Consider the following 20,306-nt stretch of genomic DNA (forward strand, 5'->3'; position numbering starts at 1 on the left):
AATGTGGGGAAATACGGCTTGCCTCAATGTTTGTCCCGCCAGGTTTCCATGGCAACGCATTCTCACGCTGCGATTAAAAAAGGCCAGGACTCCTCTCAGAAACCCAGAGGCAAAAAAGCGAACAATGTAAGACTTCATCCCGGTAATATTCTGCCCTGGTTACCTTGTGTGATCTGGATGGAAGAAAAACTAAAACATTTATTTACTGTTGGCTCCCAACAGTCTTTTAAAAAGGGCGCTCTTGTTGTTAATGTTAATGCACTTTTAAAACAACTGTAGTTGACCAAAGTGCTGCACAGAAATTAAACACAAAGGGGTCAGAGACACAAAATTTAAAACCATTTTAAAATAAAAAACAGAATTATTAGCTTTTCAAGTCTAAAACATCAATGTCAGGCGTCAGGTCAAGGAGAAGAGACGATGGGTTTTCAGAAGGGGTTTAAGACCAGATAGAGGGGAGGCCCTCTGATGTGCTGTGGCAGGAAATCCCATAATTTCAGGGCCTGAACAGTGAAAGTAGGTTGGGCTCTCCTGCTTAACTTTGGGATGAGCTGAATGGGGGGGAATACAAGCTCTGAGAGGTAGGGCGGGTAGTATAATTTTTAAATGGATTCTAAGATAGACGGATTTTCTGTTTTCTGTAAATCTCTCTTTTTTGTAGCCCCCCTCTGCCAAAGACAAATCCGATGCTGCCGTAGGGGCTCAGCCACTTCCCTCTAGCCCAGAGGACTGGGCTCAGTACGTCTGTCCCGATCAGGCCAGGCAGATCTTCAGAACCAGCACTGACCCCTGCTGCATCAATACACACAGCATCACAAACCAGGCAAGAAGATGTGTTGGTCATCACAGCTGATAAAAATGAGATGACCAACACGTCCATCCAGTTGGGCTGAAAGGAAGTCCGTTGTTGATAAAGTGGGAGTGCAGTTATTGATCACCGGGGGTCAACGCACATTATTGGAACAGCTTTCTGATTTAAATGCATTAGAATTGATCTCTGGCGTGATAGGTAGATCAAATCTATTGTAATAATTCAGAAGGTGTGTGGGTCTCCCTGTTCTGTTTATGCGCTTGCTTGGCTGCAGACTCGGAGCCTGTTCTTCCTCAGCCTGCTTCAGGAAGAGCTGCAATCCCTCTCGCTTGGACACCTGACGCTTCCCATCCTACACCTGGCAGAGGCCATTGCCAGTGACCTCCTGGACTGTCGGAGCCTCTCTGACCTCTACGGACTTCGGTAATCTCACAGATTTATAAAAGAAAGGAAAATATTGAAGGCCTTTTGAGGCTCCCGTGGGACCATTCGACTATATGATGTCGTGCTACAGAAACTCACTTCTCATCTTTGCGTCATATTGCATCAAACCATTTATTATCTTCATGTTGTTTGCTGCTCTTTCAGAATTGTGCAGACCTGCTGTCAGATGGGTTTGGAGAAGAGTTGCCCATATCAGGATAAGGTCATAAATATGGCTGGAATCTGTGAACAAGAACTGATGGCGTGAGCGAGCCGTGAAAAATAACACATGCAGAGTTTCTATTTCATAAAAGACGGTGCTGATGTATTGATGATCGCAGGTGCCGTAAAGCTGTGGTTCTTGAACAGCAGAGGAGGGGCTTTTATGATAAGGTCAGTCTGCACTAAAAAACAAAAAAAATCAGTAAATGTCAGTTTGCACGAGGTGCTACACATTCATCTGGCTGTACAATTCAATCAGGATTTTCTGTTGTTTAATGAAATTTGTTCTCCAAATCTAAGTTGACGTGTCAGAGGTATTTTAAAGTTTTCTTTTTGCACTGACATTGTTAAAAAGTGAATTAAAATACATTCATAAGAAACAGCAGGACTATAATTAGGTCAAAAATTGATTTAGGAGGAAATGAAGCTGATAAAAGATACAACGGTGACATCTACTGGACAAGTTTGTTAATACACGTTAGTTAAAAAAATAATCCTTTTTAGGATCTCAGTGAAGACTCAATGAATAATTCTGGGCTACAGAAGAAGAATGTGAATATTAAGGATATTTGGCTGGACAAAGCAGTGGTCTGTGTCAGCATGGGGCTTTATCAAGCAGCTCGGGAACTTCTCTCAGAGGCTCACCTGGCATCTGTGGTAAGTTATATATTTAGTAAGTATAAATGTATCGGTAGCCCATGTATTAATACCCCCTTTAATATATGTGCTGTGTACAATCAGGAACTCAGAGAAGACAAAACACTAGCAAAAACTTTGCTAAGTCAAGCCAGACTGGCTTGTGCAGAGCACAATTTTGACCAGGCTCTAAACCTACTGGCCAAAGCCCAGGAACTGGGAGGGGATGAAAACTTCTGGTACCAGCTCACCCTCACTCTCATCAGAGCTGTAGCTGGACAAAGAGAAATGGATGCCCACATCCAGGTAATTGGGTAAAAATCACTACTTTATCATGATAATGTTCTAACAAGTCCCCCCCCCCTCACACAGATTGATCAGATCACAAATCAAGGCTGTGAGGCTCTGGAGCTGGTCCTGAAACAGCAGCTCAACAGAGTCCCTGAAATCAGATTCTTGATCACTTCATTACAGATGAGGTAATCCCAAAGTTGTGAGGTCAGACCTGTTTTATTGCTGTGTAGCTCTGAAACAGAGGAATCGACAAATAAAGTGAAATGCATTAGAATTTGTGAATTCAACTACAGTTCAAATGTGGTGTATTTGTATAAAACTGCACGTTTTGCATTCCAGAGGAACTGTTGAAAGCGTCCGTGTCCTTGGTATTGATGACCCCGGCGAGACGCTCAGCACAAAGGTTGTCCAGAGGCTAACAGCTGCGTATGAGACGCTCAGAGAGTGTGCAGGTGTTTTCGCCCAGCTCAGCTATAGGGAACACGCAGCTGAGGCCCACAAAGAATGCGCATATATTCTGAGGTCAGTCACTCGGCACTTTTTCATGATTTCCTCATTTATGAGTCATACAAATGTAGATAATCTTCCACAAACACATGATCAATAAATGCACATGAGGTCAAATGACCAAGTCAGGGGTTGACTCGATTTAATTCTTTTAAATGTCACTTTTAATATCCCAAATATTTGGTACACGATCAGTTGGTTGGTGTTCTTTTATTACACTTATTTTATGCTACTGCTGTTGGTCTACAGAGGTTTGGCTGACAACACCACTGATGTGGAGGGCAAACAACACTTCCTGCTTGAGGGTCTCTCCCAACTCCAGCTGGCTGTTTCCCAGCAGGAACACGTGGTGCTGAACGCCCAGGCACTGCTGCCCTCGGAGTCTGCTGTGGGTACACTAAATAAAGATGGATGGAGGGATGGATGGATGGATGGATGAAATAAAGCCTTTTTTAGGTTTTGTTAGTCGCCATCAGACGGGTGCTGCAGTCGTGTGTCCTTCGACTCTAAAGCTTCGGCCACAGACGACGTGATCTGAGGGATTTCAGAGGTGTATCCCCGGCCGAAGCTTTGGTTTCCACGGTGATGGAATCACAAAAGGCCTCGATGAAACAACACTCGAATTCTTGGGCTTGAGTTTTTGATTGGATCTTGTGTGGCGGTTGTCACAGCACAGGCAGAGTTTTGCCGGCGGACGGTGACATCTAACGACTGCACCCACGTGCAGCTCCGTTGTCCATCTGTAGTCCCGCCCCTTTTGTTTGATCTCTGCTCAGTGTTCCAGAAATGCCGTGTATTCCAGTTTGTGTGCGTGTTGCCCATCTCAACATTTGTGCCGGTGTTTTTGGTCCTCGTCAACGTCAGGGCCTGTCGCTGGAATCCGTGAAGCAGCTGCAGCATCTGCGTCTGGCGCTGGCTGACTTTAGTCTGGCCATGTTGGGGGAGCACTGCGCTGAGAAAACCCGTCAGGCTGTAGCCCGGGAGAGGATGTCTGCCGCTGAAATCGCCCTGGAGGAGTTTCTGCGCTCCACACCTGAGCCCGACTCTACCAAAGAGGTTAGACCGAGCACACCCGGGTCACTATCAGTCGCACAGAATCACGGCTCTGTGGACACTCGAGGCGGTCATTCCAGCACTTTTCACTGGCAGACGGGTGACGTTTAGGAGGTTTTTCAGGTCATATTGTACAGAGTGGTGGTCATAAAGTTCTGTGCTTGAGCGTGAGGTAAACACCAACATTTTTAGGTCTTGAAAACACTCTAAATTTCCAACAAGAAGGCCGAATGTACAGTATGTTTCAATTTGCGTTGATCAGCAGGAATGTTGGTTATATGCTCCTTATTTTTGAACAACAAATGCAGTTTCCATCCCACAGAAGCTTTTGGTTTCAGGTCCTGAGAACATGCTGCAGGCTGTGTTGCTCAACTCTAAGTTACGCTGTTAAATATTGATGGTGTGCTCATGTTAGGGTGTCCTCCATGTACATTTACATGGTTCTGAGGACCAGTGAAGCGCAGCCATGTAAGGGTCAGGACAGTAGCTGCATATCTGTTTCATCTCTTTCTCTTTACCTCACTCTGTTTGAACAGCAAAGGAACGGAGTTTTACAGTCTTTCAACTAAAATTACCCATTTGTATCAGTTTTCTGCTAAGTGAATGCTCCATATTTGAACTTTTATTGCCTAAAATGAGGAAACCAATGTGGAATATTTATCATTGCAGACACATTTTTAAATGAATGATACACTGCTGAACACGCTTTTTTGACCTTGTGCCCTTTTTCCCTTGTGTGTTGTCCAGAAGTGGATTAATGTGGGCATGACCTTGGAGCAGGTGGCGCTGGGCCAGCTGACCGCCATCTATTCACAATCCCAGGACAATGAAACCAACGCTCACCGCCTTCTCCTCAGGGGAAAATACTTCAGAATGCTGGCCGTGCAGGAGGATCCCCTTTGTCTTTATGCTCTCTGGGACAAACAGGTAGACAATGGAAGTATTTCCTCCACGTATCAAACTAAGTGCTTACTTAACATAATATTTCCTACACTGTGATAGGGTCAGTGTCTGAAACTGTGTGAAAATACATTCCGTCTACAACATTCAGACTAAACCAGATGAATAAACTGTGTGTGTTCTTGTACTTGCTACATACTGACTACAAAAATACGGATTCTTCTACCAAAGCGAGGACATTTTGGCTCGTCCTCACAATTTCAAAGGACTGTTTGAGGGTTTAGGTCAGTGCTCAGGTTCAAGGGGTTAGTTTGGGAGGGTTCTGGTTGGAGTGAGACGCTGGGGAATGCATTATGTCTGTGAGAGTCCTCACAGAGATGGAAATACAAGGATGTGTGTGGGTGCATTACATCCAGCTAAGCTTCCCCTCACCACAAAAATAATGAATGAACATGGTTTAATGCAAGTATGTGTTAATCTTTGGGATTTTATCCTTGGACCTTTGGTGGGTCCTCATGCTGAGGTGAAAACACTCGAATGGACAAATACCAGGAAAAAGTGTATGCACGGGGAAAGCTTACAAGGATTAGAGGGACAGATGTCTTCTCACATCATTAAAGAGAGAAAAGCTCATCCTTTCATGGTTCACGGCATCATTATTCTATGATCTTCCACAGCCCTGCTCTGACCCTGAAGTTTCTTCCATGGAGAGGAGGCACTCAAAAGAGGATACGGCTAAAGTCTCAGCCAGAGGGGAGCCGAGCGTGACCTCTGGCAAACACGTAGAGCTGCAGGTACACATCTCCTGACAGTAGCCACATTGAATCTGACGTGTTTTTAATCTCAGCTCTTTTTACTGAGATTCCCATCAAAACTCATCCCTCAAGAGCTTCTTCTGTGTCTTACATTTCACTCTGCTTAGGCCTCCTAATTAGGAGAAGCCTTTGCTCTATGAATTTACGGGCTCCTTCTAGGGAGTGGCACCGATTTTAAAGCTGCATCGGTGTTTTCATCTGCCAATATTTGGTTCTGTGTTTTGACCTTACTGTCTTTTTAGCAGCAGACGAGTACAGCCCTGCTGTCAAGTGCCCATCAGGCTCTGGCTGAGGCCATCACACTGTGTCTCCAACACAAGCTGCCGACCGCCATCCTGGCAGATGCCGCTCTCACCATGGCGGGCTGTCATGGCCAGGGGGACCCTGTGCTGGCTGGGCAGCATCTTGCCCTGTTCCAGGTACAATGATAAAACCGGCTGTATTTTGCTAGTTTTCTGTGGTCAAGATGTTTTCCCATTTTTCTGCTAAGAGCAGAGTTACAGTTGCAGTGGAAGTAATATCAGCTATTAATCATTCTTTTGAGGCACATATCAAAATTGAATATTCCAGTGAAGAGAATACTTCTGCAGTGTGCGCGACAATCTTATACAACCTTGGTTAAATCCACCGTATAATGTTGACCGTGGGGTTTGACTTTCATTCTCATGTAAAAGCTTCTACATATTTAATATCGTATCAAGCAGAGCTCCATATGTGGCCGTGAAAGGGATATATTCTGACATACACGGGCTTTTGCTGTACTGGTTTTTATTTCAGCACAAGGTGCAACATAAACAGGTGAAATGATCTAAAATCTCACCAGCTGCACAACCCAGTCCACTTCCTGTCTACCTGATGGATGTGAAATCTTTTCTGTCTTTGTCTACCCAGAGCTGTTGCGCTGCTGCCACCGTGGCCGATGTGCTATGTCGTGCCTGTGCAGATTCCAGCACGTCTCAGCTTTCTGCGCTGCTCAACCTACACAGCAATGTGTTGGTCTCGCAGAAAGAGAGGGCCAGCAGAATGCTAAAGGAAGTGGAAGACTCCCTCAATAAACTTTCCAAGGTAGCAGGTCACAAGCCCTCCCCATACTCTCATGATTAATGGATGCTGCCATATGCAGCTCAGACTATTCCCGTGGGATCTGGCGGTACTGTAATAGCCTGTGGAATGAATGTACAGTGCGATTCCAGTCACACAGAGCAGTGGGGTTGCACAGACACTGCAGTACCAGTAGAATACCGGGTTTTTGCCCACAAATTTTAGATTAAACAGGAGTGTATCTATTCATTATCTTAGTGGCTATTGAAAGTGACCTTCCTGCGTCGTTATGCATCCCCTCCCATGCCTGAGTTGGTTAGTTTCCCCCAGGTATTCCAGTATAAAGCAAATTAGGTTGATTAGGGTGTGACTGTGATTGATAAGAATGTTCTTACACACATATTTACTCTGTTCGAGTCTCAAAGTTGTCGTCATGGAATGGCGCATGTTTGCATTTTTGTATTATTTACTTGTAATCACAGTACCGATACTGAATAACTCTGTAACAAGCAGTTCAGTCCACAGCTCCAAGGATGACAGACCAAAGGAATCTTTTAAAAATGACATCCTTTCAGGTTCATTGTACTTCTTCTCAGTTGTTTTCATTTAAGAACATTTCTCTATGTGATATAATTCTCAACAAAATCCCTTGAGATGCTGAAACTGGATGAGACGGTCCATACATGTTGACTGATGTGTGCGTTGTGGACTCATTTTCTATAAATTCCAATTCACTGTGAGCTATCGATGCATTGGTTGCAGTCTTCCGCCCTCTTGACCATCAGTCCCAACCACCTAGACATCCTCGCAAATCTCCCCCCCAACCTGAAGCTCCTGCTGCTTCAACACTCTCAAGATGGGTAATTCCTATTTTCTGGTTTGTTTTTTTTCTTTACTGTCCTGTAAGCTCATGATTACATCCCATCAGTCTGTGGAGAAGCTGATGTTTGGGTGATTAATGTGTCCACACAGTAAACTGATAACAGATGATGATGATGCCTTTTTACCCCAGGTCAGAGATATATGGAGCTTTCTATGAAGCGGACGCAGATCCAGATCAAATCGGAAAGAAGCTCAAAGATACAGGTGAACTATTGATCATTTATTGTTCATTGTTTACTCTGTAGGAACTCCAATACCCCTGGATTTTGGCCTTTGTGCCACATGCAGTGATGAATTGTAACATTGTTTTCAGCATTTAAATGGAGCCAAGTGAAATGCGTAGTATTCCTATATGACCAATACCTTGATGTAAAGTTCAATTTTAATGAAGCTGAGGGGAGAGAGAACGATGTGAGCATGTTGAACGGCCGTATTTCGCTTTGACCTCCCTCTAATTAGGCCGGCGTGGAAGACCAGCCCTTATAACTCATCAGAGGATGTTGATTTACTCCATCCCACAACTGCCAATCTTTACGAGGGGACGTCCAATATAAATGCTGGGCAATAATAAAGAAAAAGCTACTCTGGAATCTGCCTAAGAATGATGGAACTGAGTGGAATATGTTGATAAGAGATGGCATGGAAGACTAGAGATCTTTAGAAAGCATAAGAGTGGAGGTGCTCATAGGGACCAATTACAAGGCCTGCGTGTCTCTGTGTGCATGCATGTCTGATTCTGTGTCCATTATATTGTTCTCAGGTACCCTAGCATGCTCTAGGGTTGCCAAGGTTTCAGTCTGCCCCCAGGCTCTGCGGGCTCTCAGAGAGCAAAGTCTGGCCTTCAGCCATGAGAAGAGGCAGGCGCTCCACCAGAAAGCTGCCTGGCTCACAGATGACCAAGACCAGGTTTTTCCTTTTGTCGTCTTTCACATTTTTGCTCTGCTTTCTGCCTCAACAGTAGATGTAATCCAGGTTTCCATCTCCTGTCTGCTCCCTTACTCACAAGAACATGCTGCACTCTTGGTCAGAGGATATTGCATCGTGACACATACATTCTTCCCCTTCTGCAGAGCCGTGCCATTGAAGACACGATAGAAACCAGCTTCAGACTTGTTGTACAACACATGGAGGAATATTTGAGTCCACTTCTATCCCAGTTGAACTTCTCTTTCTCAAGGTGTAGTAGCACAGATACCCTTCCACATTAGGACCGATACCTCCCTTATAGGAATACTGTTACAGAAATATTTCAATCCTTGCTATTCATAATTTGTTTTCACATAAAACCTATAGCAGCATGCACCATATAGTCTTCCATCCTGCAGTTGTAGATGAGCAGAAGAACCTGTCGCTCTTACACCAATCACATCAGACCAGAAACAGGCGTTAACATCTGGATTAGTGAAGAATTCTTGGCGTTTTTCTACAGTTGAATTCCTCATTGGTGAAGCGTCATTGACACAGATGTCTCTTGTCCACACAGATTTTTGTCAGTCAAATTGTAAAACGACAGTGTGGAATTGTCCTATTTCTCCTCTCTGTTGCTTCATGTAATATCACTGTTTGATTTTAGTTTATGTTTTAGGCCCCAGGATGGCTCATCAGCATCTCCCGAGTTGACCAAAACCGGAGAAAAGGAGAGAAAGAGCCCAGTGAAAGGTGTGCTCGTCTGTGACACCCTCAGGGCCACTGTACTAATCTGTGTTATAGATCATATTAAGCACACATGTGCTGTGATTCTCATCTGTCCCACCGGAATCATGTTTGTTGTTAGGGTGTCTGCAGCTCACCCCCAGGGCAGAGCCGTCGCCAGCTATTAATTCAATATGATACAGATTGAGTAACAGACACCACACAGATAAAAGTGTCAGGAGTGCTGAGATGGGCTGTACAGAGAATTTACCAGCCCGAGTTCTTGGAACATTCTGCAGTAAAATTCAGAAACGGCGTAAAAATTGTTGGCTATAAAGAGTGAACGACGACAACACTGATGTGAGCCTTTTGTGTGTATCGCTGCACAGAAGCGGAGCAGTACGTGGTTGTGCTGGCAGACACGCAGCTGCTGGACCTGCCGCTGGAAGCTTTGTCCATTCTGCAGGACGACCGCCTTTGTTCTGTGTCCCGAGACTTTTCCCTGCAACTTCTCCACAGCCGCCTGCCTGCCCACCCAGGAAAGGTCACAGGTACACGCACAACTGGTGGAAAAACAATCATGCAGTATGTATTTTCAGATCTGTGAGGTGCTAGCGTGAGTGAATATCAGTGGGGTTAATAAGCAGTGGCTGACGTCAGCTAGTCATCCATATGATCTGTTCAGGACAGAAAGGTCAACCTACATCCTGCTGGCATGCTCAGGTTCATGCAGACATCCTTCAGCACCACGGCTGCCCTCACTGAGGAGGATGTTCAGTAAAATGGGCACCTGCTCTCTGGTTATTTATCTCACTGTTTTATTTTGCTCCGAGCAAATGAAATACATTGATCCGGTGTCCGCGAAATGATTTGTTTCGAAGGAGTCTTCATTTAAAAAGATAAAAGTCGTGGTATTTTGCCTTTCATTTCCTTTTGATTGCAGACATCAGTCACATCAAAACCACTTTCTGTCTCTGCATCCCAGAGAACAGGACCTCCATCTGATGTATCTGATGTAGAGATAGTTGCATGTTACACCAATAATACTGCAGCAAATTAATGCATGTAAAGAAATGAAAGGGGGGTAGAAAAGGACCCCAAAACTGAATATACTTTACCTCTTTAAAGGTTGAATCATTTGCATGCCTTGAAAGAGTGTTCAAAAGGTTACCATTATACTGTGTGTGTGTGTGTGTGTGTGTGTGTGTGTGTGTGTGTGTGTGTGTGTGTGTGTGTGTGAGAGAGAACATGCTCCCATTACTTGTTTCAGTGCCTGGGTCAAACGCAGTTGCTGATGGGACACAGATTGAGATGCGCAGTTGTAGATGTTTAATGTCACAGAAACGGGTCTTACATCATTCATCTTCGGGCCGCCGTGCGTTTCCGAAGGCGCTTTGGTTTAGCGCCACAAGCGCTCACATCTAGCGGTGATGAGGATCGTGACACCAATGGTTAAACTTTAACCGTTAAAGGTCTCTGAATCTTTGATGGAGTCCTGGTTAAACACACCAGCGTTCAGCTCCTCTGCAACACCTCTCACGCTAACTTCCTGCCCTGTTTGAGCCTCCCTTTCATTTACCACTGCTGGATGTTGGCATGTACGTGGTTTGACCTCAGTTTGACCTTGTTAAACGCACACAGGGAACAATCCAGTGGTTTCAGCAGATAACCGCAGTTTCAGACAGCTAATAAAAAAGCAGACAAATTAAGTCAGCGCTCCCCTCCAAGGACGCTCTTCTCACCACAGACACACGCTCAGATCCCGTCCGTGTTACAGACAAGGCCTAACCTTGTTAGAGTTTCACCGAGGTTCCTGCGTGTGTCTGATCTAATGAATAGTCAGTGCTGTCGTTTGCTGGGGATGACAGATGTGGTCGCCATGAGGAAACCAACCCTTCTGCGGTCATTAATAAACGCCTTTTCATTTGTAGCTTTCCTGAGGTTTGTTGTTTTTGCTGAGTAATTTAGCCCACAGACAAGTGCAGCTATTAAATCTGCTTCATGTTTGTGGCAGTTGCAAGTGACAACAAAAAAGAGACCAAGCGTGAGAAAAAAACTACGGCCTCCAAGAAGAAGGGAAATCAAAGTCAAGTCATCAAAGAGGTGAGTTCAGTAAATTAATCTGGGCCTGTCAGATCCAGACGGCAGGTCTGACATGGGACCTGCCGTCTGGATCTGCCGTCTGGATCTGCCGTCTGGATCAGCAGTTTGGGAATATGAGTTTGTTAACTTCCTTTTTCTAATGTCTTAACCTTTAACTTCAGTCATAACACTTCTTTTTTCCCACCATCCTTTCTCTTTCTGCTTCTATCTCATTTACTCCTCACTAAAATCCACTGACTCCTTTGTTCATCCAGCTGAAGGATTTGCCATCTTAACTTTGTAAGTTCATTGGTTAACTTGTAATAACTTGTGTTTAATGTTCACCCAGACGCCTCAACAGGTGCCGCCGTCTCACGCCTTCCCAGTGGACACGCGGAACTTCAAATGTATCTTTTTCTTTGGTGTTCAAAGTGAAATATTTCTGTGCATTTGCTCAGTTTATTGTGTGGATTCTTTTACAAAGTCTTGCTACAGATATTGTTGACCCCAACAATGAAGGCGCTTTTGGTGGGTTGGAGTTTATAGCTGTGTGCTTCACACTTCCCAAATGAATGATCTGGTTACCTCCTGGTAGTTTTTAAACCAGTTTCTCGTGTCACTTGTCCACAGAGGACACCAGTCTAAGCATGTGGATGCAGCAGATTTTGGAAAAGCACAACCAGCTAACAAATCCGTGGAAAGGCTTCCTGGGCAGCCAGCAAAAACCCAGGTGAGGACCTTTAAAAACGAGCTGGAGAGCATGTGTTTTGGCTGGCCGGCTCACTCAGGCACCTGTTCTTGTCTTCTCAACCGTGGTTCCAGCCTGTCTGAGATGGAGCAGCTCCTGTGCACATGCAGTGGGTTCCTTTACGTGGGGATGGAGTCCATGGTAGCAAACATCCCACCGGCCACACTGGCAGCACTCAACATGTCTGGTACTGTAAAGCGGTGTCTGGTTTTATCATCCGGACGTTCTGTCTGATTCTAAACGTTAGCTGCATGTGTTGTCCTACATGTGATGTGACGCAAACTGGAACATTTTAATTCAATTCTGTAGAAAAAAGTGTGGAACGTATTGCAATGAATTGATAATTAGAATCTAGAACAAACCTATTATGCACATTATGTAAGCCAGTAAATGGAGCAATCTGTTCAAGCACATCAATTTCCCATTTTGGAAATATAGAAGAAACAACGCCGCTCCGTACTGAAAACTACAAAAACACCATCCAGTCGTGTCTCCTAGTCCGGGAAAAGCCCTGTAAACAGGAAGTGAGGATTAGAAAAATGATAATTCTCTAATGATTTCTTTGTTTTTACTCAGAATAATTGGCTAGCTCCTCCCAAAAATGAGGTTTTTCTCCCCCATCTGCACTTTTTGAGACAGATCAATGAATCAATAAATCTCACCACACTCTAACTTCATCAACATTGTTCCCTTCCTGGGCTTTGGTGAGGGAATATGATGTGTTTGGCCTTGTCGAGGGTGACTGACAGAGTGTCAGGTTTGCCTCGTGCGTCGCCCCAGGCCAGACATATGTGCCACCCACTAACTAACTATAGATCGACTCAATTGTAGCCGTTACTTGGCAAAACACTGGCTGACTCTATATTAGCTGCCTATATTAGAATAGAGCAGCTGTATGTTGCTGCAGACGGTGGCGTGCGCTCCACTCTGCGCACGGCTGCCCTCTCTTACTGTTTGTGTTGTAACGGTGCAGGTGGACAAACCTCGATGAGTGAACGCTTCCATCACATTGAGACTCAGATCAGAGGAGACTGTTGTGTCAGCCCCAGGCAGCTGCTGTGTCTGTGTCTGTGTGTGTGTGTGTGTGTGTGTGTGTGTGTGTGTGTGTGTGTGTGTGTGTCTGTGTAGCTGCGAGGCATCAAGTTCCTTTAGACTAAATGGTAGCTGACCTTGGTGACACACACCTGATGTCAGCCACACACAGCAGGGTGCCGAGACAGTAGAGATCGGGTCTCCTCAGCTGTGGGAGGGAGCTCGGTAGCTAACATCTTATTTTGAGCCGCGTTTGAAGACACCTCGGCACGTCAGCGGGAGTGACAGTAATCAGTCTGAGAGGGGGTCGTGTGAGACGCAGCACTCTTGGGTTGGACGCCAATGTCGTGTAGGTGCAATAATGTCCGATTATTGATTGAGGGAATTGAAATGATATTGAGAGTAGGCAGAAAGTGAAGAGCTGACTGGGAACGGAGCCACCCAGGAGGATCTGGTACCAAGGAAAGCATCAGTTTGTTGCTAGTGATGATTAAGGGGGACAGCAGAGAGCTGGATGTCTGGGTGTCCACTGCTAGGACAGGTCTGCTCGTAGAAGAGTAACACAAATAAAGCTGATCACAATGCTGAGAGAAAGGTTTTATTATTAAGCCTTTATACCTTTAATCAACCAAACCATGAACTAAAGAGTTGAACTTAGTCCTAGTAGTGGGGTATTGTGTATTATTATTTGTGGTTGGGAACTTTTATCTCGTTATTCTTGTTATAAATAGTTGCATCTTGTCTGTTTTGCTATTGACCAGGTTTGTTTCGTTCTTTGTCCCCCAGAGTGTCGTGTGGCTCTGCTCTTTGATTTAATGGCCAACCCCAGCAGGATCCGCTGCCCGTCAGCCTTCACCGAGGGCGCCAGGTGAGAAATAAACGCCTTCTTGTTTCTGCTGAGGGAATTTCCTTAACCTTTGCTGATTTCTGCTTCCTCTTGCTCCTTGATTGGTGACACAAAAGATGTTTTCCTTGTTTTCTTTGTCAGTGATACACCTGCAGTCCTGAAGAGACCCTCAGAAACAGCTCTGCTGCTGAGTCTGTGCGGTGTTGGTTGTGTTGTCCTTCACCAGTGGCCCAGCAGTCTTCCAGAGAGGACCCAGTGTGTGGACAGTGTCTTAGACTGTAGGTGCCCCCCACACAGGAGTTCCACAACGCTGGATGTGTGTTTAATAAAGTCAATACAGCAGAACGATGATTCTGGAGGCTGAAGCGCCTCGACTGTGCCTCAGATTTTCATACCTTTTGGGAGCATTTGTAACCTTTACTGACCAAAACTGCGGTGTTGTCTTTACATGCACTTATGAGGACATGTCCTCATGTGCTGCAGATCTGCTGAGGGCCAGACACACCTGTGGCCAGAGTGTCCACACGCTGAGGAGAGGAACCGCCTCTGACGCTCCACATCACAAGCCTACATTTGGTACCGTAAATCCCCTTTACTGTCTCATTTACCTGGAATGCTCCACGTTTGGATGCAGGACTCGTCCACACACACACACACACACACTCACTCCTTCTCTGTGTGAGTGCGTAACTGTCAGCTGTCCTCATGTTTACTGTAATTTCTCTCTTCCACAGATGAAGTGCCAATCACTGATTCAAAGGAAGATGACGGCCTCCCTGAAACAGCTTTCAAGTCATCAGCCTTCAACTGCGTTCTTTACGGACTCCCTAATCTATCCGTTTGATAGAACACCCTATATTTTCCATATTTCTCCAGCTTTTCTGTAAAATCGGGCTTCGGACTGTCTTTCTTTTCTGTAATATTATATGCGAGTGGGAATTTCATCAGCAAAACACAGGAACTAAATTAGAATTTGTAACACTTAAAATATAAACTGGCTTAAAAATGGCCACCTGTTGTGTTGGTAGTTTTAATCTGGCAAGTCTGTACAGCTGAAAGTACAGATATTCTAAATAAATTTGGACTTGTTATTCTTTCAGTGTTTTGCTGTTTTTAAATGAGCAAAATTGTCTGCTTTAATTGTCTTTTTTCACTGGAAGCTCCAGAAACCCTTCCCTGTAGTCTGGTGGGGGAGAGGTTTTAAACCCCCCCTCATGTTGTAATTAAATAAATTCTAAAATTAGCAGAGAAAATGAAGCTCACGGCTCAAGAGAGGATTTGTGCTGATGTTCTGTGTGAAAGCCGTCTGGCACATTTAGCTTTCACAGGATATTATGTTTGAGTTGTTTTTTGGGGAGCTGGGAGGAAGATTATGTCTGCTACGTGTTCTTTTGGGTTCAGGCTTTCTGCTGCCACAGTTGAAATGTTGTTCCAGGTTCCTCATCAGACACCGATCATGAGATTAGAGCTGCAGCAGCAGCGCTTGTGGGTAACCTGAATCAGAGATGCGCCTCATTTCACCACCGTCCACGGAATCGCACAACCAAATCAAAGAAAACTTCGCTAATTACGGTCCAGGAAATAAAAAGGTTTTAGTTAACAGAACCCACCACCAGAGGGCGCAGAGGCTCACATTTATTCTCAATATTTGTAGATTTTGAGGCCCAGGTGACTTCTGTTTCTCATCATTTTGTTTCTAAAAATGAATTCCTTATAAAGAGTGAAATATCCCAGGTAGCTGCGGTTGCCCCCCGACCAGTGAGACGTAACTGGAAAAATCATCTAGGCAGCACAAGAACCAGCCCAGGGTCTCATCAGCAGTCCAGCAGCACGCCAGAGAGGGATGGTCTTCAGTTGATCCAGTAGAAAATCAGCGTGTCCACACATGTGGATCTTACCATCAATATTTCCTGCTGGGTAACGAGCATTTGTGTGGGAATTATTTCCATCACCTTTTCTTTTTGTCTGCAGATGTGCGCTCTCTCAGGAGGAGGACCGCCAGGAAAGGTCAAATGGTGAAGAGCGCAGGTGTAACGCTTCCTCCCGCTGACTGGGACTGTGTCTCCTTGGTACGTTCCCTCTCACCTAGCTGCCATTTTTGCTCTTGTTTCTCTCCCCTCTTCCCATTTCTCCGGCTGTCTGAAACAATACGGCCTGGAGAAGGTCTGACATTTCCACGGCTCTCTCTCTCAAACCGAATCTGTTCTGCATCTAAATTGCATTTTTCATCAGAAGCCCATCGGGCTGTGTTTGCCTTTGGAGCTCTGTGCTGGGCCGCTACCTGCTGAGGAACCCTGCACGTGTCATGGCTGCATTCCCACATTAACCCTGGAAATCACGCTGCCTTTGCTGTTGTCAGCAAATTCCCTGTGAACCAACCGCAGACGTCTCACGTGCACGTACAGAGTGCACCCATATTATCTCCCTTCAGCACCGTGCAGCTGTGCAAACGCACAATGCTGAAAACTCTTTTCCCCTAGTTCCTTCTCATGGTTAGTGTTTGTGTACAGCGTGAGTGATCCTTCATGTCACGGCTGCTGCAGGGGAAGAAGATGAGTATCGACGTGCACGTCGATGTGCGCGGTGCCAGGTCATAAACAGAAGCAAATAGGTGTCAGAGAGCTGTACAAATCTCCCTGAAACCTGTTTTAGAGGGTCTGATGTGTTTCACAAACAGACATTGTTTCTAGATCCTGGAACCCCCGACCTGGCTACGCATGGAGGTAAAGGTGCAGGTGAGCCTGGCTCGCTCTGAGGACCCATATCCTCAAGGGGTTGGGTTTTAAAATGAACCCCATTTCAGGCAAAGCGGCAAAACCAAACCCAATTACAGAGCAATTATCATCTTATAAATGTGCATGAATAAATTAGAAATCATTACGTTAGAGTGTCTACATTCTGGAATTATGGGGGGGGACTAAAGGAGGCAGCAGAAGCTTCGGGAGTCTTCGAGATCGCCATATTATTTACAGGAAAATATATCAGTAGGGAAGGACGGTGGTGGTGAGTCTGGTTAGTTTGTCCCCTGTCTGGTAGTTAAACAACACTTCCAACTTTGGACAGGTTCGGAGTAACTAGTCCTGAAGTTTGTCCTGTCCAAGGTTCCGTCCTGAGCCTCTGTTGTCATGTGACGTCCTGTTTGGGCAGAGAAAGACTACAAAATCAAACTTCAGGGAACTTGGTCCTTTCCTGGTGTTTTCCATTGGTCCGATTGTCTGTCCCGCCCCGATTGTGTCCACTTAGCTTGTGTGTGCATGTTTAGAATGGTTTCGGGACTCTAAATGTTCAGTTTGAGAAACATTTCCACATGTCCAAGTCATGTCCAAACTCTTGAATTGGGACTCCTTTACAGATGGATTTCTACATCTCGGTCTCGAACCCGTTTCTTTAAGGCCGATATTTCCGACGTTGTACCAGTCCTTTTTACCCACGTTGGTTAAAAACAGGACTATGAGGAGGGGATCTCTGGAACAGACATCTGGCTCATCTGTGATGCCCAGATGTTGGACCCAACTTCTACCTTTGTAAACAAACATGCTGTTTCAACCTTTTCTAAAGGCAAACGTTGGTTTCACCACATTTTCTACATATGAATATGATCACATGATTAATCTTCCACCGGGGTTTGCTGCCGATGCTGCTGGTCTTTGCACAAGCTCACTGGAGCCAATTATCCACTCACAAAGTTCTTTCATACCACCATGCAGATGGCGACCACTTGTTCCACCATCTGCTTGGATGCAGGACCAGCCCCTCTCACTCAGCCTTGGTAGAACCGGGCTCTTGCTTTTCCCGGCCAACCATCCATTCATCACAACACTTTTCTGGACCCATGTGTGTGGTGAAGCTGCTTCAGATGGTCCGGAATGTGGCTCCTCGTCACCCTGCTGCTGCTGGAGCTCCACTGGCTGCCTGTAGCTGCCTGCATTAAGGTCAAGTCCCTTCTGTTCACCTACTGGGTAGCAGCCGGATCTGCTCCCTCTGACTTGGGCCATCTTGTTGGAACTCATCTACCCCTCGTCTGCCACGCACGAGCGTCACCTGGTGAAGCCGTCTGTTCAGGCACAAAAGTCCAGACCTTGTTCTCCTGGTGGGGGAACAAGGACCTCCTGAGTTGCTCTTGTATCCGCTAGTTTAGGACACATACGTCTCACAGTGGCTCCATAGTGTTTGGACAAACGTAGTCACTGAATGTAGTATAAGTGAGGGTGGGAGGTCGTCATCGGCACTTTCCAACCTCCCGATTAGTGGCGCTTGCCAAAGATATTGCTTTGCAACAGTGTGTTATTGTTTTTCTTCCAGTCGATGCCCATCGAGCAGCAGAAAAGAGCATGTTGGCTGAAGCTCCGGCGCGCATTGATCTGGGATAAAAATCAATTTCCCTCCTCGCCATCAAATAATAACCATGACGTTTCAGGGTCTAAACTGTGGCACCTCGGTCACGTGGAGCTGGAATTACAGTTTGCAGACCTGCTCTGCTGTGTATGGCTAATGGAGGTCTGTCAGAGGCAGCCCGCCTCCTGTTCCAGGGCATTAAGATGCTCGTATATGAGAAGCGACTCTTGACAACCTCACTGCTGTCTGCTCAAGAGATGAAGGCTCACATAGAAGCGTTTCCATCACATGACACGGCCTAAAGACCCCTGAATCCATGTGACGGGAATAATTGCAGCAGACAAAATGGGAATGGATTCGAGCGCAGCAGCCGGGAGGTCTCTGCTAACTCTGCTGTTATCATCTCTCAGGGTCACGCTCGTTACGGCGTGCCACGTCTGACTGATTGCCTAATCTTTGGAAATATAATGATAATCACACGTGCCGTTTCAGATGAGCCTCTCTCCTTACTCCCTCCATTTTGTAGCCTTCTGACTGACTGCTTCTGCTCTTACTCTTACTCCACGAGCCGCAACACTAATTGAGAGGGTGGATCCAAATGGCAAATCTCCCAGCCTTCTATTAGCTGCCGAGCCGAGAAGAAGAATTGGGTTTAGCGCGAGCTGCCAGTGTCTGTTCAGTGTTCTCCCTTTGTTAACTTGCTTTTATTGGCCTCCATTATCAGCTGCATTATTCTGCTTTTCATCCAATCAGTCTGTTGATTGAAGCTAAACCTTCATCCCGGGATGATGGAAGGTGCCTTCAGTGTCATGTTTGTCATTCTGCGACGTTCCCTCTTGTCCTACCTCGACAGCCAACGCCGGATTCAGACGCTGCTCCTCCAGGAAACCGTGGTGGTCAGACGTGCGCTCCTACAGAGATGAAGCCTCCATCGTGACCCTTGCTTCAGAGAAAAGGGCAGACCCCCTACAGCGGCAGACGGGGAGGCTGTCAGACAGTCGGCTTGCGAGAGTCTTGACATTACAGTTTTGATTGTGAGTATATCATGTGAACCTCATCAGTCAGTGCACTGACCAGAGAATCAGCCTGAGCCGGTTTACGTTGACACTTCCCTCAACAAACCCCTGGAGGCCTCCGCTCATGTCTGCCTCCTCCTTCTCTGCCTTTTCTCTTCCGTCATAGTTTTAGATTTATAAAATGAGGTCATTTAAAGCAGCTGTATTCCAGCTTCCAAAAGTCGTCCGGGGCTGGTTCCCTCCCCGCTCCCACCACTCTGACCTTTCGCTCAACTTTGCATGTTCACATATGGAGTAAGTGTCCCACTTTTTATTAAGCTAAATGGCATAGATGACATCTGCGAGCTAACTGGCCCTTCAGACAGACTTTTCTAGGACACCCATGATGTGTTTTGAGATATTTCCTTATTCCCTCACCGCCAAATTAAGCAGGGTAAGAAAAAAAAAAAGCTCACATTTTCAAATATAAGGCAGAAAGTGCATTAGACCCATATTGTTGCTAATTTACTTGGCTGCTTATATCCATCAAATATACACATGCTATTAGTATAAATTCAGTCAGCATACTGTTAGCATCCGTGACCCAGACCTTCTCTTGTGTCACATTGTTCTAGACTGAATATATTTGGGAGGTCCATTGTGTTCTGCTGTCATAAACATGTGCATTGCTGACACAGGGAAGACCTTTCAGTCTGGGGAAACATGATCCAGATTAAACTGAACTCGCCTACCTTGACCTTGTAGCCACATCCATGGTTCTGCATGAACACAATAATCAAATCGGGGTTAAAAACAGTCTTTCTTGTCATTGTTTCTACTTGTGTGTGCAGATGTAGGAGGGATTTAGAAAAGAGGAGGGCGTGATGGTGACGAGGCAGGCAGCTCAGTAACACTGATAAACCAGAAGCATGTCAGTCACGACAGGGGAGCGGCACACTGACGGATTGCGGCTGACACTCTGCGGAAGGAGGTTTGTCCCTCGGGCAGTGAGCTGCACTCCTGGCCCCCCTCTGGGGCTTTTAAATGCAGG

At 45.7% G+C, this 20,306-nt stretch overlaps 1 protein-coding gene across 5 annotated transcripts in view; it reads left to right on the top strand.

Annotated features, from left to right (window-relative positions):
- The window catches only part of LOC130534036 (cilia- and flagella-associated protein 46), a 36,819-nt gene extending 21,637 nt beyond the window's left edge, over positions 1-15,182 (top strand). For 4 of the 5 annotated variants that reach the window (XM_057047899.1, XM_057047898.1, XM_057047896.1 and 1 more), the window contains 30 exons: positions 43-126; positions 662-823; positions 1,086-1,234; positions 1,400-1,498; positions 1,576-1,627; positions 1,961-2,113; positions 2,198-2,398; positions 2,465-2,571; positions 2,726-2,908; positions 3,143-3,281; positions 3,758-3,949; positions 4,694-4,873; positions 5,524-5,640; positions 5,904-6,080; positions 6,553-6,726; positions 7,465-7,562; positions 7,715-7,788; positions 8,345-8,490; positions 8,655-8,761; positions 9,170-9,243; positions 9,606-9,767; positions 11,231-11,319; positions 11,648-11,705; positions 11,794-11,826; positions 11,929-12,028; positions 12,121-12,233; positions 13,865-13,946; positions 14,067-14,203; positions 14,409-14,501; positions 14,660-15,182. In XM_057047899.1, the coding sequence (XP_056903879.1) occupies positions 43-126; positions 662-823; positions 1,086-1,234; positions 1,400-1,498; positions 1,576-1,627; positions 1,961-2,113; positions 2,198-2,398; positions 2,465-2,571; positions 2,726-2,908; positions 3,143-3,281; positions 3,758-3,949; positions 4,694-4,873; positions 5,524-5,640; positions 5,904-6,080; positions 6,553-6,726; positions 7,465-7,562; positions 7,715-7,788; positions 8,345-8,490; positions 8,655-8,761; positions 9,170-9,243; positions 9,606-9,767; positions 11,231-11,319; positions 11,648-11,705; positions 11,794-11,826; positions 11,929-12,028; positions 12,121-12,233; positions 13,865-13,946; positions 14,067-14,203; positions 14,409-14,501; positions 14,660-14,769 (3,645 nt within the window). In that variant the 3' untranslated portion in view covers positions 14,770-15,182. The remainder of the gene's footprint in view (positions 1-42; positions 127-661; positions 824-1,085; positions 1,235-1,399; positions 1,499-1,575; positions 1,628-1,960; positions 2,114-2,197; positions 2,399-2,464; positions 2,572-2,725; positions 2,909-3,142; positions 3,282-3,757; positions 3,950-4,693; positions 4,874-5,523; positions 5,641-5,903; positions 6,081-6,552; positions 6,727-7,464; positions 7,563-7,714; positions 7,789-8,344; positions 8,491-8,654; positions 8,762-9,169; positions 9,244-9,605; positions 9,768-11,230; positions 11,320-11,647; positions 11,706-11,793; positions 11,827-11,928; positions 12,029-12,120; positions 12,234-13,864; positions 13,947-14,066; positions 14,204-14,408; positions 14,502-14,659) is intronic. The other variant, XM_057047897.1, reaches the window with a different exon arrangement.
- The last annotated feature ends 5,124 nt before the right edge of the window (positions 15,183-20,306 follow it).

Source organism: Takifugu flavidus, chromosome 11 (genome assembly GCF_003711565.1).
Source record: "Takifugu flavidus isolate HTHZ2018 chromosome 11, ASM371156v2, whole genome shotgun sequence".
Taxonomy (NCBI): Eukaryota; Metazoa; Chordata; class Actinopteri; order Tetraodontiformes; family Tetraodontidae; genus Takifugu; species Takifugu flavidus.